At 45.7% G+C, this 16,966-nt stretch overlaps 1 protein-coding gene across 8 annotated transcripts; it reads right to left on the reverse strand.

The window, feature by feature from the left end:
* Positions 1-799: 799 nt before the first annotated feature.
* Positions 800-15,931, reverse strand: HORMAD1 (HORMA domain containing 1). 8 transcript variants are annotated; one of them, XM_009934906.2, is made up of 14 exons: positions 15,844-15,927; positions 15,027-15,074; positions 14,507-14,651; positions 14,115-14,178; positions 12,511-12,547; positions 12,080-12,100; positions 11,958-11,984; positions 11,226-11,293; positions 9,184-9,335; positions 8,315-8,568; positions 7,055-7,118; positions 3,551-3,627; positions 2,739-2,822; positions 800-971 (listed from the first exon to the last, which is right to left on the reverse strand). In XM_009934906.2, the coding sequence occupies exons 2-14, from the start codon at positions 15,057-15,059 to the stop codon at positions 891-893; spliced, it is 1,107 nt and encodes a 368-aa protein (XP_009933208.1). In that variant the 5' UTR covers positions 15,060-15,074; positions 15,844-15,927; the 3' UTR covers positions 800-890. The 8 variants fall into 8 exon arrangements, with proteins under 8 accessions (XP_009933208.1, XP_075301304.1, XP_075301305.1 ...); XM_075445189.1 differs by having other exon boundaries at positions 15,027-15,078; positions 15,844-15,912; XM_075445190.1 differs by having other exon boundaries at positions 15,027-15,078; positions 15,841-15,888.
* Between the last annotated feature and the right edge of the window lie 1,035 nt (positions 15,932-16,966).

The following is a 16,966-nucleotide window of genomic DNA, read 5'->3' on the forward strand; positions in this document are numbered from 1 at the left end:
CCCGCCCCGCGAAGGAACGTGCAACGACCGAAGGTCACCGGTGCTTTAATGGAGGAGCGGCGGAAAGGCTTCCGGACATGAACACGCGCCCAGCGCCGCACACAAGCGGCTGCCACTCGCTCCCAGCCCAGGAAAACCCCACAGCGCCTGGTGCCAAAGGGCCCCACGGCTGCTCTGAGGGCGCGCAGGGTCCTTCAACCCTCACCTGGGGACAGCAGGCGCCCGCCGCAGCTTAACGCTTCACGTGTAGCTACACACGAGGGCCCGGTCGCAGCTGTACAGAAACCCCTGCCTTCTGGCGTGAAATGTGTTATCAACCCTTCGGGCCGGTGCCTTCGGTCTGGGAGAAATACAAAGAACCAAACGCCTCTAACTGTCCCCCTAGTAAAATCGTAGTAAAATTGTAGTAAAATCAAAAAACGAAGAGAACTGCTCCTGCTGCCCCAGCCCTGCGGAACCCTCCGGAAGGCCCTGGGAGTTAACCCAGGCCCAAGGGGTTCTGGACAAGGAGTTCCTCAGCTCTGCACCAGCCCGAAGCGACCAGCGAAACCCTGCGCAAGGTAACAGGGTCACAGCCTCCGTCAGGATGTAACCGTGCCGCGAGCGGGGAGCCACAGCCCCGAATCGCCTGCGCCACGGACGCCTTCTCAGCTCATCGGCGGTCGGGCACCTTCAGTCTTCCCTCATGGGCACGACCTCCTACAAGAAATAAGTTCTGATTTCTTCAGCTGGGCTTCTTCAGAGGTGTTTTCTTTCCTCACAATACTCTCCATCTTGAGTAGAAATAGAACACAGAAGATCCCCAAAAGGTATTTAAATACGAACGCTCACACGAAATGACAAAATGGAAGCACAGAACTGCATAAGCAAACAGCAGGGAGCTGCGTTATCTAAAACTGCTCCTTCGGCTCACTGATCTTCCGCCTTTTCGGCAGCACATCTTGACTAGACGAGAGCTCAAACTGATGCACCTGCCAAGGGAAAACAAACAGCGAGTTACGGGCTGCCGCACAGCCCAGACCGCGCCAGCGACAACTTCAACACGGGGGAAGCCGATGCCGAACCAGAGCCCTGCGACGCATCGGGCGCTGCGTCAGCCTTGCTGTTCCCCGTCCCCGGCGGGGAGTCACGGCAGGACACCCTGCAAACGGACCCCCCTCTGAGCTGCGGAGGGAGGGCTGGGACGCGTGCGTGCCGCGGCGGCAGGGCCTCCCGTGCGTCAGAACTTCCAGAGGACGAAGTGACGGCCGCTGCCCCTCTGGGAGCCACCGCAGCGGCCCCGGCTCCAGGCAGCACCGAGCCGTACCCACACCGACAGAGTACAGCCAGAGCCCCCCGTACCAACGGGAGAGGGGGCTGGCACCTCACCGGCTCGTCCCACAGAGGTTAATCCAACCATTTACCACTTGCACATGGGTGAAAAGCTGACAATTTATAGTCTTTAGCTCTGTGCTTTGTTTAAATTCTTGTACTAAGTTCATTAACAAACTTTTTTTAGAAGCCAGACACAGGGATAGCATATAGAACGATGGGTTGGGTTTTATTTCCCCACCTCAGTGAGTAACACTATAAACACTGCGTATGACCCTGGGGTCGGAGGTAAAAGCTCCTGTTCTGCGGTGAGCAGTACTTTACAAATGTGAAGACTGCATCCACCAGTTCTATGTTCTAACTCCAACAGCCCTTTTGGCGTGCAGCTCTCTCACAGACTTTTAAGACACAGACCAATTTGTCTTCTGCATTTCCTTAAAACATTCTGCTGAGGAATGAATTTTGCATGGTCCCAAGCTTGATCACCATCAGCAGTCACAGAAAGATGGCAACTGTCAGTTTAGGAGAAAACTACTGGCAACAACGGAGCTGCACGCTGGGAATCCTTACACAGCCCCTGCACTAAAGCTGAACGAAGAGCCTTCCCAAGCGGCGACAGGACGGGTACGATTTTCCTTGGCTCCCACATATAACTTCCCCTCCTGACTGGAAACAAAGGGCACGCGCTGATTTACCAGAATGGCTGTATTCACCCCACGGCTTTTTCTGAGCACCACCCACCAGGAACCCTGGACATTCACAAGCAAGATGCTGAGGTCTTGTGAAGGCCCCCCAGAGCTTCCTAAGCTGAAATGTCCAAACTCAGCAGCAGACCGAGCGATGGGGGCCCCCAGCGCCATCCCCAAAGGCCACATTCCACCCCAAAGACAACTTCTGCTCCACCCTTGCAGGGCTGGAGGACCTGGGCTCCCTGTGAGCAGCACCGACGACAAGACTCGTCTGCCGCAATGTGATTAAGCAAAGCGGTAACGGGGTGTTTTTGGTATGAGAGTCATGGAGCTGAGGATCAAACTTTGGCCTCGTTTTCCAAGTAAGATCACTAGCAAGCGTATGGCACACTGCGCTGAGCAGCTCGGCTGGCACTGACGCTCCCGTCAACAACGGATTGAAGCAGCGGGGAATTTAGCTAAACGCATCCTCAAGATACAAATCAGCCCTGATGGTTCTTTCTCAACCTGCGTTAACTACAGCGACACTCGGCTTTTAACTCTTTGGAACAGAATTTTTTTTTGACACTAAGAATCCAAATGTGTTGAATTCAATGGGAATTTTAGAAGTGATGACAATTTCATTCTGTCAACAGGAAATGTATTAAAGCTTAAGAGTTTTCTTCACTGCTTGGAACAGAAAAAGGCTTAAAGAACAGAAATACAAAGAACAGAACTAGAGAAAAAAATGGTACTAACAGTGCTGGTCTGAAATATCTTGCCACTTCTCGTCCTGCTCTCCGACATGTTCAGTTCAGACGTCTTAGTTGCCAAATGATCGACCTAGAATCAGAAAGCAGACGTTGCCTTGTGACAGCAGTAAAAAATAAACCTTAGAAGCTGCAGCAGGGTTCAGTGCTACAGCGTGTGAAGACTCTGGCTCGGCTCGCCACAGTGCCCGAGCTGCAGTTTAACCACAGGGGTACATCCACCAAAGCACTGCTCGCAGCTGACCATGTCCGAGCGCCCCGCCAGCTCAAAGCAGCAGCTGTTTCCACACAGCAAGTCACTCACAGCTGCCTCGGCCTGTTCTGCTTGAAGAAACCTTGAAGACCTGTGTTTGAAGCGGTCCTCCACATCTAAATGATACCAGTTTGCTATATGCAGGGGGTACAGTTTTAAGTCTGAGTAACAGGCCTGCATTTTAAGTTTTAATCAACCTTTAAACAAGTTTTGGTCTGTCAGAATTACTAGAGAAACTTCTGTCAGGCAGAGCGGTTAGTTACGGCAGTTTATAAACATGGAAGTTATGTTCCTATTTCTCTTAATAAGTCAGCCCACCTGTTTGGTTTGAAAACTGTATCACAGAGGAACAGCCTTTTGTGAGTGCTTTAGAATGTTAGGTGTTTTTATAAACACTGGAAAGCAAAACGTCAAGGCATTTTATTGCTAAACATGCTGACTATAGTAAATAAACCTTTAGCAGATTACCTATTAAATACTCAAAGTAGGAAAGAAGCTTCACAAAAGCTCTAGCAAAAGTTTAAAACTATAGAGTTCAGTTTTAATACCTGAGGATTAGAAACATACAGATCCTGGTTCCCTCCAGCCTTCGTAACTTTGTCCTCTTCACAAGTTAACTTTGGTTCTATAAAAGAGTCGTTAGATAATAAAGCGCGCTGCTGACGACACACTGTTAGCACCGACGTTTTGCCACAAGGAACACGTGCAGTTTGTAACGCAGGGAATGGGTGCTTCCAAAGGGCTCTAATGCTCTACGTGCACGCACATCATTATCTCCAGCAAGCACCACACGCTTTCACGTCTTTAATTCAGCAACTTCCTATCACAGGCACGCGAGAGATGCTAAAGCTAAACAGCACAGATTTACACCCAGGAGCTCTGGCAGAGCAGGCTCGATCCCCAGACTCGTTTACACACTGTACTGCTAGAGGCTCATCCACGCTGGGATTTGCCTCCACACAAGATGCCCGACAAACCCGTCTCGCACCGCAGAACGGGCGACCGGCGCTGCGTGGCCACGCTGGCACCGCTTCCACACACCCCGAGCCCACGGCCAGCAGACGGCTCCCGATTTGCAACCCAGCTACACACAACCAAGCAACGCTGGCTGCAGTTCCCGTGGCTACAGTTCCCCTCGTCGCTGCCCACAGCTGCCTGAACCGGCTGCGAAGAATGCACAGTCAGTTCTGGAGACTTTTTGTTGTTGTTTCTAATCCACACTGGTTTTTTTTCCCTATGACAGCGATATAAGCATGAACTGGTTACAGATGACTGCGCTTCAGCTGTTGAAATGACTGAAGAATTTCAGGGTGACAAATACATTTTCCTGTGTCTTGTAGTTCCTGTAAATAAAACATTACACCTACTCCATCAGACAGGCATTTCGCTGCATTTTTGCATGGTTTTGGAACTTCTCTGAACTCCTAGAAGCACCAGATACAGATACAGGTGGTTATTCTAGTTCTGCAGCCTACTAGGATCACTGAGATGAAAACACTGATCTACACGTGCCGTTTCCTACACATTTCCACAATCATTTTTGAACAGCATGGGAATGTTAGCTGGTTTTGCAAAGCTGCACATTTTATTTCTGAAAAAAAACAACATTAATACCACTATTTAAATACCCAGCACAGCCTGTTCAGCACTGGGCTTGAATGACAGGACACTCCAACCCATTTTTAAAAAAAAAAAAAGTCCAGGCTCAACTTGCTTTGTCCAACTGCCCCCGCAAACACCCAGACCCCACAGGAGTCCCGACAAGCTCCTCGGCTTGTTCGTGTTGGGAGGACCAAAAGCCTCAGCACTGACACAGCTGCCAGTTACGTTGAACATAACTTTTACAGTTATGTTAAAGGCAACGTGTCTGGAAGTTTTTATGGAAAATTGGTGTTTCTCAAGTGTGCAGAACCAGAGTCATATTTCAAAGCAGATGCAACATGAGGGAAATGCATTAAGAAGAGTGAACTGAGCAAGCAGCAGCACTAATGGGCATTTCTTCTAGGAGTGCCATATATTCATTATCTCCACAGAAGCCTCTACCTCTGCTACAGAAAAAGAGCATTTTACATAGGTTTCTCATCCAAATAAAGAGGTTTTATTGCCCCCCCTCCGCTTTTGCTCATAAAGCTTGTTTTTTCACTTCACAGTCCCGAGAACTGTGTTCCTTTAGCTATCCTATCTTACATCAGCATATCCAAGCATTTCTGAGCACACCCGTCTCCATCTCTACTCAATCTTCTTCAAAAAAGGGCACTTTTTCCTCTTTTGATCTTTCTTTGCTATGTTTGGAATGCTTTATGCACAGCAAATGGGTACTGGCATTGTCTGGATGCTTCCCACCCAGCCTCCTCAAGAAAAGCAGACCAACAAGCAGCATTCTTCAGTTCATTTGGTAGCAAAGTTCAATCCATGAGTCCCTGGGCTATCTTGGGGAATCTGAAAATGCATCAGCTTCTATTTTTCCTCCTAGTTTCTCTAACATCTTAAAGGGAAGCTTCTGCTTACAGAGATCCCTGAGGACAGTGTTTGCTGCCTCATGTTCTGAACTGGAGACAGTCTTGGTCCACATCTTGGAGCACAGATTCAAAAAAAAAAAAAAAAACACCAACCCAAAAAACCCCCGAAAAAAACAATACAGTGCTTCCAGGGCATGTTTCTGGTAGCAGCTGTGGCCAGGCTGGTGTAGCCAGGACAGTTAGTCTATTCACACTTCTGCCTTTAGAGCTTACAGCCGAGGACATTTGCACAGTTCTAAGCAAACAGCACAGAAACTACCTACTTACAAACGCTAAGAAAAACCCAACCAGACAGGTGCTGCTGGTTTTTATCAGAAAGGATGAGCAGGTGCTTCTTGATGTCCTGCATAGCAGGAAGGGCATAATTGTTTACTTGAAAACGAGGGAGAAGGCAGCTTTGCCTTGCAGTGTTGAGTCCTCAGAGTTGACTTCTTCAGCACCTTCTCAAGAAAGGCTGCATTACAGGCTTCCACCTGGAATTTGTTTTTTCCTGCTACTCAGATTGTTTGTGTAGTTCTACACTGACAGATTTTATGGTGTTAGGATTTTACTTGAGGAAAAGTTTGAGTTTGCTGAGATTCATACTAACAAAAATGCTTTGCCAGAACTTGTACGTATTAAAACTAAAGTTAAAAAAGTTCACTTGCAACTATCGAAACGCTCCATGTACGCAGTAAGAGAAAAGGTCACACAGATCCAGAGCAAGCTGTGAAAGCAAGCAGCTAGAAAAGCACTACAGCAGCCAGCAGCACAGACATAATCATACAATCACTCATAAAACACAAGACATTTTGAGATGAAGTTAGTGACTGTATCGGGAATAGCAAACCACAGTAATGAACAACTTCCCTTGTACAGGTATTTCTGTAGGTGTTTTCACATGGGTATCGTTCAGCCTACCACAATGTAAGAACTGTTCTGTGCACACAAACCTCGGTAAGGCTCGATTCCTCCACAACCACACAGACTGTACAGACTGCAGAAACAGACTGTGGTCCTACCATAGTCTGAGCTTAAGCAAAAAAACAGGGCTAAAAGTGGTATTTCTGCTAAACTTTGTTAGTGGCTGAAGCTGTGAGGATGCAGTCCAAACAGCAGTGATTTAAAGAAAATAGACCTGGACTGGTTTTTGCAAAGAGAATTCTGCTTCTCTAGTCTGCAATAATGAATTCAAGAGTACAATATCTCTGCAAGCTTTATGTGGAAATTAAACATATTAGTAAAAACAGAATAACAATAACAGAAAAATCAAACAACAAAAGTTACTTCTAAGCATATAACCCCTTAAGTTTAGCTTACCTGATAAAACAGAAGATCAGAATTTTAGAACAGAAACATGAAAGTGTGCATTTGCTAACCAAGTGCTTCATAGAACAAAGTCACAATAAAATAAAAGTCGCAGCGATGTATGCAAAGAAAATAGAATATAAATTTGAACAGTGGTCTACGGCAGAAACTTGACTTTTTGTTTTAGTAACATCAGGAAAAAGAGACACAAACTGAAGAGACTTGAAAAATATACATAAATGTTACCTTGAGCTTCTGAAATATTTTCATTATTCCTGTCTTCCACTTTATTATCCAAGACAGGGTCTTCCTAGATTAAGAAAAAGGTCTGTCACTTACTGCAGACAAATAGAGAGGACGGTTTGTACTCAGATGCCTAGGGCCAGAGCTTGTTAGATGGATTCCCAGTGGAACAAACTGTATTCATATAACTGAATCTGACATGGAATGCACAGACGAGCTCAGCGTTACTTAATAATTAACGTAAGCACACATTTAATTAAACTACCAAGAAAAACATATGTAAAAAATACTAAAATTGTAACAACAGATACTCAAAGAATACTATCAGTGCATCAATTAAGGCCATCCCAGTGCCTGTGAAAGAGCAATTCAGAGGCACACGCAGCTTCTGCAGGGGCCAAGTGGTTTGTCCCTCTCATCACCTACAGCCCTCCCTAGCAATGCTGAGGGGGAGGGGCCCAGAGCCCTGAAGCTCCGCCTCCTTCTCACCTATGGACAGTACAGCTCAGAACACATATTTGCACATTCTAACACGAATAAAGGTATTTTGCTGTCTGCCCCACTGACCCCAGAAACAGACGCCTCCAGCTGCTGAAGCCGGCCCAAGCACAGCCCCGGGAGCCGTCGGGTGCTGTCGCACCAGCAGCCGGATGCTACGCCCATCGCACACGCACGCCTTCAGCAAGCTTCGCTCTGCACTTTTTTCCTAAGCAGACTGCACCAGCGAAAAATCCAAGTATGGAACGGAGTTTGTTTTAACTTTAGCTGTGGCATCACTAGCTGTGGGTATACCGCTGTAAAAGAAGATCCCAGAGCAAATTCCTGGCCAGTCAACGCTGCCTGCCTGCAGCAGCTCACTTGGGACTGGTCTGGGACTGCTCCAGGGAGGTTTTCCCCACGCCCCGTGGTCGGAGCTGGACAAATGGCCCCCACACCCATAGCACTCAGCTGCCCCTCCGCGCCTCACCCTGCTGCTCCTCTCCAGTCTCGCAGAGATGTGACTACCAACAGCGCTGCTGCTGACAGGCATTATGCTGATGCACGGGTTCAATACTGCTCTAACAATGACAGATTGCTAACTGGAGCAGTAAAACTAAAGCAAAACTGCATTGAAGATATATTGTCTTGCTTAAATGTATCTGGAAACACCGAGGTTTTTATTACTGTTATAACAAGACATGCAGTAAAACCATTAACGGCCCTTTTCTATACTAGAAAACACAGAAAATTTCAACAAGCTACACAAAACATGGGCACTCTTACGTTCATGTCCTCGTTCTCTTCTGGATCATCTCTGTCCACTCTGAGCACCTGGAGAGGCACTTTAGTCCCTCCATGCTTTAGGATGCTTTTATCAACATTTTCCATTCGTTGCTTCTCAGTTGTAACTTTAACTTTCAGCATATGAAAAGGCGTTGGCACTTCACCCACATTCAGATACATCGGCTCCCCCTCAAATATCATCCCCTCGCATTCACCCTCCTTGAAACCGGGAGGTTGGTAATCAGACGGTGTAACTGCAGAAAAGAAGTTGTTAAATGTGTCAGAATGAAACACGTTCTTGTAAAATTAATTTTAACTTGTGCGCCTAGAAGACTCTCTTCCCCTTTTAATACAAATAGCTACTCAAAAAAACCTGTGCGTGGGGATGGAAATAGTCAATATTCAACCTGTATTAAATGAAATTACCTTTCCCCTACACAACAGGCAAAACCCAATTAAAACTATTTGAAACAGTTTACACACGCAAAGAGATGAGCTAGAAACTTTGGTTTTTCATTACGAAGCAACGATACGTTCTGAAAGCAGAGCTAGACATTTAGCTGGTCATCCAAACTAGAACTAGTCTGGCAAACATGTTACACCCTAACACGCTCAGGAAAACTCAATTTATTTTTAAAACACATAAAAATCCTCACTCCAATGAAGTCAGCGACAAGATTGTGTTCCTACAGCGAGATCAAATCCGCTCCCCTTGGATTTTAGAAGTTGCCATGAGAAACAGACATATGTAAAATGACATCATTTAACAAGTCCCAGCAACCATAAAGATTATACGTTAAAATATTCCTTTGGATTATTTTGCAGTGTTTGAACACAGCTGATAAATCAAGGTCATAGGGAAATACTACCTTCATCGTAATAGAACAGCTTCATAGTCAGGCAAACATCGTGTGGTAGCGGACTCAGGTTTTGCATCAGAACGTAAATCTTGCGAATGAGGAGGATACTTGCTTTCTTGGTGTCTGCACAGGTGATTGTAGCATCATTCTTTTTATTCTTACTAAAAATGGACAAAGTATTCAGATTTTTTTAATATATACAGAGTAAGCTGTTTCTAGCATTAAGATACCTGACTGTCAGAAGCAGACACCCCACTTATTGCCTGACGTCTGAGATTACAAGCACTGCAACTCCCAACACTACATGACCTGCGTGTTCTCTGCCCCTCGCAAGATCAAATCCTGAGCCAGGGACATCACGAAAGCATCATGGTTCAGCAGCTATGACCACCTACTGTACTTTACATTACACAAAAATACCCAACAGGAAAGAAAGAAAAGAGTAGGTATTTCTGAAAGGCGCAATTCCACGAAGTCTTACATACTTGCTTCCCTTTTAAATAAAACAAGTAACACTACTAACTTCGAGAAGAATGGTTACTGACAAGAATATGCATGCTTAAGTGACTCTTGGCACCCAGGTCCGACACTTCTACACCCCTGTTCCAGAAGCTGACCCAAACCCTACCTCACTGCCACTAAGCACCCTCTCCCTCTGCTCCCCTGCTCCCCACAGCCACACAGCCCAGAGGCACCCGAGGGCCTGGACAGCCAGCACAAAGCAACACACCCCGAGTTATTTCACTGAGTAACCTTTTTTGGAAGCACACTCTGAACTGCGACGGTTTCAAACATCTCACCCCTCTGCACACGGTTATCTCCTTCCCTGCGGCACGTCTGAGCAGTAGGCTCATGACTTACATTTTCAGCCTGGTGTGAGTTCATGCTAACACACCACTGCAACCTGGTGTGGCAGAGTGTCACATCCCCTCCCCTCCCACCAGTGTCTTTTATGTAACTTATAACCTCCTTCAGCGGTAACTAAACGACCTAGGTCTGCAGCACTGCAGCCCTTTTTTAAAAAAATTTAAAAGTATTTTATGCAGGAGGAAAGCTGGGACAAGTTTGTTAGGCAGAAACTTGCTAGACTTCAATTATTTGTCTTAAAATCAGCCATTTGCTTGCAGCTGTGACTGACCAATAAACCCCTACACAACAGAAGGCAGCTCAGTGGAGACGGGAAAGGGCGATGTACCCATGAAGCTCAGGGAATAATGCAGGGCACCACTGACCACAGCTGCCGCAAAGGAAGCTGACTTTATTTCAACACACAGGGGACCTGCGCATGGCCTTCATTTTAGATAAACAGCTACGCCTGTTGAGTGGACCAGCTACTATCACAGCTGAGGGGATCAACTGGTGGTGTAGATGTTTCTCCTCGAATTCAGAAGTAGTGTGTGAAAGTCTCCTTTTAGCCAGACCAGTATGGAGGAGTGCGTATTTGGCTCAGCCCAAAGAGTACAAAACCGAAACAACTAACAAAAGCTTTCTGACGAGAGCAATGGGCTGGAGCTGGCTTCAGCCCGTGTGTTCCTTCCCCGTGAGTGGGGATGCCCAGTGTCATGACAGTGAGCAAATTACAGTGACCAGCAATGGGAATCATGCTGGCATTGTGACTGAACTGTGTATGGCAATAACTATGCTTTGCTAAGTGCAGTTTACATCTGTATTGTGTTTTCAGTGTATTTTGTGTCATTTCTGCTAAATGAGAAATCCCATATAATACCAAGTATCTTCAGACAAGTAAATCTGACATTAAACATTTCACCCTCCACGCACAGAATATCTTAAAGAACCTGGTCAGAGTATTGGACTCTGTCGCTAACAATCATCTTTTGAGTGGATATTTAAAAATATGAGCAAAATCTGACGCGATGATTCACTGTATTTTAAGAATAAATCTAAGCTAATAGTACATGTTGATAAAATAAGTCTTAAGACCCAGAACTACAGAAGGAAACACCAAGCAGATAAAATCTAAAGTTTTTAGTTCAAGCGTAAGCAAACGGACTGTAAAACCACAGAGCAGAATAAAGTCACAGTGACAGTACCTGCCAAAATCCAGGAGTGGCCCATTGTCAGTGTACTTGAATTTGAAGTGGTAACATTCCGTAATTGTCTGCAAACAAATCCAATTATTAAATCATCAAATGTCCAGCAAACAACTGCTGCTGCTTCTGTCTAGTAATCCGTTAACCTTGCATTTAAAGAAAATAGTGATAGCCCGACTCCTGTCTGATCCACTTACATGCACTGAATACAGCTTTCTAATGCTGTAACAATTAACTGTATTAATTTATCTACTTGTCATCAAATAAAAAGTAAGATCTACATTCTTTTCCAGGAATCACCATGCGAAAATATTTTGAAATATCAGCTGAAGTTTTTAGAATGAAATATTCAAATTTTAACCCCTACAAAAATGTTTCACACGCCTAAGAGACATGAGGACACCCAGTGGTTAGTTAAAACGCACTGGGTTCTTCACAAAAGTTCCAGGCATTCGTGATGCAGAGTTAGGGCAACGCATCTTTCCGGGCACTGAACTCTGCAAGGACACTTTGGGCTTCTCGTAGTGGCCCGAGCCCAACACTCAATATTCCAAGGCAATGCACTACACAGCAATTCTGATTCCATCCAGCGACTCTTACATTTGGTATTTTAAGATGTCCTTTTTTTTTTTTTTTTTTAATGTGCACTAATGTGAATGTTAAGTACTCCTGCTTGTATACACATCTCATTATATTGATACTACCATTAGTAAAATATTCTAGCAGATTTACCTGAGGATCTTCTGGATGCGTATAGACCTGTATTTTTAAAGAGAGCAAACAGAGTAAGAACTGTAAGTATCTCTAAGCATCTACCTCAAAAAATGTGTACCCTACTTTTCAAAGATACTTACAGCTAGGACAATCATTCTTAGCTGTTGGAAACACAATTAGAGACAGAAAAAGAACATTAAATGTATTTCACTGCCCATTTCTGCTTACCAAGCTGTTTTGTTTCTCTAGCTCTGGAAACCAATATAGAAAACTACAGCCTGTCTGAAGAGAAACTTCCTCACACGCTTAACTCCTTATCTGTTTAAGAAAGGACTTAACTCAACTGGCAGGAGAAAATTCCTACATATCCCTGACTTTAAGTGTTTCTGCTTACAAAGAACGTTATCCTGAAATGTCTGTGTATCCCACATTGGAGCTAACTGTTTCTAACATATTAAAGCACAGCTATTCCCTAACCAGAAAGTCCCACAACTATGCTGGCAGCTACGAGACTTACATAAATGAATGTTTCAATACCTCTAAAATACCTAAATGATCCTGGAAGACTTACGTATTTCTTCTGCAAGGCATCGTAGCATCCTAACATCCTGCAAAAATCAAATAATATTGTCCATCTACTACCAATTTCCATTTGCTTTGCTTCTGACTGAATAAAATAGTTCCAAAAAAATGAAATTCTTATGTTTCGCATTCTTAACATTGTATTAGAGCAATTATTACTCCCTTCTCCTCTTATTAGTAGTGATAGAAGCAATGACTATCTTTGTAACACCAAATCATCCTAACCTCTTTGCAGAGTAACTAAAAACATCTATAAATAATTTATCAGTAAAAACACAATGCAATTGCACACCTACCAAACACCTTCTAACATACATATTCATTAATCAGTTTATAAATAAGTACTTCAGCTGAACACCAGCATCTCTGAAGCACAAAGTAGTTATGCTATTGCCTTTATTTAGATATTGCAATTTGCTTTTTTATCACATGCTAACAACAGCCACTTAGTGAACCAAAACTTACCCTAATCCTTTTCTACCATTTCTTTTGCATATAGTCAACCAGCAGAAATGGGGTTTGGTGTGTGCATGACACTGAGTTAAGGCTACTCACCTGTAAACTCCAAACCAGTAGCACACACCCTTCACACAAAAACCAAGGAGCTTTTCCTTGTCAGCATCCACCGGCTGCCATGCCACTGCTCTTGCTAATGTTTGGCGAGTGAGAGTAAGGTGAAACACTCCCCAAAGCCTCAGTTCCCTCCACCGAGGAAGATCAATTAAGAAATTCAAAGTTACAGTAAAGGAAACCTTCCCCCCCCCCCTTAGTGACAGCACATGGACAAAGAGCAGATGACCAATCTCACCCTTAACATCAGAGCTCAGATCTACATCTCTGAACACCTCAATCCTGACAGCAGCTGCTGAATGCAGCATCGTTTCCGACGCCTTACCTTGTACTACAGCTGGTAAAAGTGTGAAAAGAACAAAGATGGCCTTTCTAGAGATAACAAAAAATAAGAATGTCCATATAAGGCACAGGCCTTGATACACTCTCTTCTAAACAGCAAGGAGAGCAGCAATGAACAAATCTCAACCTACAATACCTCCCTCTAGTCCCAAGCAGCATGCTTGTACTCAACTGTGTGAGTGTGCAAGTGGACAGACTGTCATTTGCAGGCACAATTCTGCCTTTGAATACGAAGGTGAACAGTACCACTTTCTTACACAAGTCTGAGGGCAAGATCTTTAAATTCAAATTAAAATGGTAACACCATGTCTTCTGTTAAACTAGAGAGGAACTACTGCTTAGATTTTTGCATTTATGGGCACCCTTGAGCACTCGTATTCACCCACAGAAATTAAACATAAAGTATAATCACTCTGTAAACAAAGATTTGTGCTCTACTGAGCACCAAGTTGTAAGCCTTTCTAGAAACACAACTGTACAAGTCAATTACATCTCTACGAAAACACACAAATTTTGACTTTCCATTAAAAAACAAAAAAATTGTCAGCATAGTAAATACTATGTCCTAAAAGCATTGCCTGGGCAGTTGTTCACTCGCAGTAAGCAAACTTTTTTCCTTGTACCTGCCAACAACCAGACAGCTATCTGTCAGAAGCAGCATATGCACTATCATTAACATACCATTTCACCAGCTGAGTAGAGCCAGGACAGTTCTTGTCTTCCCTCAGAATTTTGACAGAGACATCTCAAAAAAAGAATAAATACGTGCATATTTACTCAGGACAAAATGTAACTGCATTGCTAAGAAAATGAAGTTCATTCCCTAGAAGTATGTATCAAAAGCAGATTAAAATTAACATTACTGACAGTTGCAGGCATAGCTTTAATTCTTGAGTTAGCATCACCACTAGCTAACAAAATTCAACAATGAACGTATTAGTGAATTTTCCATTACAATAACTGAAAATGACTATTACCTTTAATAAGACCAAGGGGCTTTAAAAACACTCGTTAACTTCATAACAACCCTATGACAAAAGATTTTGCAAAGAAACAGCAAAACAGCCCGTTACCATCCATGTATCTTGTTCCATAGGCACTTTCAGGAAAGATTCCTCTCAGATACGTAATGCAGGATACCGCTACTGCCAGGAGCCTCTTCACTAGCATCAGGGACTGCTGCTCAGTAGATATTTTGTTAGGAAACACAACTGCACTCTGAAAGAGGAAGAAAATAAATCATCTCTGTCCACAACAACAAACCTGTGCAGTCTGCAATCTGGTACAATGTCTGCCTAATGTTTTAATTTAACTGAAAAGTACGACTTCCGTCATTTATAAATTTAAGCATATTCCTAACACTTCGTGTCACTATGTTTTTAGGACACAGTTGATTTCTACCAAGTGCATGACCACAAAGTTCAAACTATTTTGCTATTAAGCATCTTTACTCATAGTTAAAAGATTGGATTAGCCTGTAATTTTCAAATTATGAAATATTACAGAGCACCTGGGTGCACTATTTCAGCTAAAATTCACTAATTCTTCTGATTCAAATAACATACGGTGATGAAAACCACCAGAAAATCATACCACACAATTCTTTTGCTTCTGAGCCGTTGCCATTTTGCAGACACTCTTCTGTCTGTTAATAAAACATCTGCATTAGCACGCGTCTGACCTCCACCCACACGCACAGGTGAGCCCAGACAGCGGACATTCAGCTTTAGCAATTCAGCACTTGAACCTACGAACAATTCTGCACAATTAACGTGTCTCAGCTCAAACCAACCCCATAATTTTAAGGAAACAGAGCAGGCCGGTTCATCTAATCACCAGCATTAGTCTTGATTTCTACACCAGCACAGACCACCACCCGCACCCCCCAAGGCTGCAGTATGCAGCAATTCAAATATCGTGTGCCTATTTATACGAAACACGAGCCTCTGGAACCAAAGCTCCCAAGAGCTAACAAGCACCCAGCCTAACAGATTTTCCAAAGGACCCCACGAAGATGCTCTCCACGTTGAAGTCACCTCAGCCAAAGCTGAGCCATCGCTTTGGAAAACACCCCCAGGCTTGGGCTGTTTGCCTCTGTAATTTAAATGAATCCTGGAGAAACACACCCCTCTCCAGCTGTTCTTTTTGTTGAGCCTCTCTTTCATTAAACTTTTTACCCTCAGCGCCGTGACCCTGACTCCACAGCAAAGCTTTCCCCCCTCCACCCGTGAAAACGAAACGCATCCACGCCTAGGGACGTGGGAAGCGGCTTGCCTAAGGAGGAGCCTCGCCCCGGGCCGCGCGGGGAACTGAGCTTCCCCTCAGCCGAGCCCCCCAAACCCGCCTGAGCTCAGCACCTGTGAGGGGCAGACGAGACCCTCCCCGGCACGATCACCCCTAAACCTACAACCTGCCTCCTCCGGGTCTGAAGGCCACCACGGGCGGAGGGGAAAAGGGAGAACAGCACGGGCAGAGGGACAAAACCCCGCAGGACGTGAGGTACGGGGGCAGGGGGGCACCTCCACCCCCGCGGACGACGATGCCGCGCGGGCCGGGCGCCCCCGGGTTGGGCCTGCCCGCCCCGCCTCCGCTGCGTCTCCCGGGCGCGGGGCCGTGTGCAAACGGCGAGGCGGGGACTCGCCCTCGGCCGCCCGCTCCGCTTCTCCCGGGCGCGGGGCCGCGTGCAAACGGCGAGGCGCTGCGGGCTGCGCGCAGCAGCGCGGCGCGAAATGGCGGCCGCGTCGGCGCGGTGGGGCGGGGCTGGATTCAATGACGTCGGGTTTTAATTTAACCTGCGAGAAGAATTCACCACGCCACGGGCCAGCAAACGATGGGGTGGGTGCCAGGGACAGCAGGCGGGCACGTAGGAGCATCAAACGGTGGGGCCGTAGGAAGGGGAAGCTGAAGCGTTTCCTGAGGGGTACTTGCTTGGGGGAGCAGCGCCAGGGGACAAAGTACCAGTGAGAGCCAGGCCAGCTGGAATTCCCTCTGCCTCCAGGTACCACATGCAGGATTTTCAGCCAGTGAAATGGATCTTTAGTTTTTCGAAGAAAGTCTGCGATTCCATCAACAGTGCACAGAGATAAAGTGGTGTGTGAGGCATGGTCACAATACTCAGAGCTGAACTGGAGGGAGGAAAATGGAAGGTCATTTATCATAGAAGCGTAGAATCATAGAACAGTTTGGGTTGGAAGGGACCTTACAGATAATCCAGTTCCACCCCCTTGCCATGGGCAGGGACCTCTTCCACCAGCCCAGGGTGCTCCCAGCCCCATCCAACCTGGCCTTGGACACTGCCAGGGAGGGGGCAGCCACAGCTTCTCTGGGCAGCCTGGGCCAGGGCCTCAGCACCCTCAGAATGAAGAATTTCTTCCTTGTATCTAATCTAAATCTCCCCTCTCTCAGTTTAAAGCCATCACCCCTTGTCCCATCACTCCCTGCCCTTGTCCCAGCCCCTCTCCAGCTCTCACAGCCCCTCCAGGCACTGGCAGCTGCTCTGAGGTCTCCCCGCAGCCTTCTCCTCCCCAGGCTGA

This window comes from Opisthocomus hoazin, chromosome 30 (assembly GCF_030867145.1).
Source record: "Opisthocomus hoazin isolate bOpiHoa1 chromosome 30, bOpiHoa1.hap1, whole genome shotgun sequence".
NCBI lineage: Eukaryota > Metazoa > Chordata > Aves > Opisthocomiformes > Opisthocomidae > Opisthocomus > Opisthocomus hoazin.

Bases quoted from the DNA above. Each gene is read 5' to 3' on its own strand.
- HORMAD1 (XM_009934906.2), bottom strand. From the start codon at position 15,059: ATGGCAACGGCTCAGAAGCAAAAGAATTGTGTG. The intron at 2,823-3,550 runs GTATTAAAACTG...TTCTGATTCTAG, and splicing joins TGTATGTTTCTAATCCTCAG to GTCGATCATTTGGCAACTAA. The intron at 972-2,738 runs GTTAGTACCATT...TTCCCTTGGCAG, and splicing joins AGATATTTCAGACCAGCACT to GTGCATCAGTTTGAGCTCTC.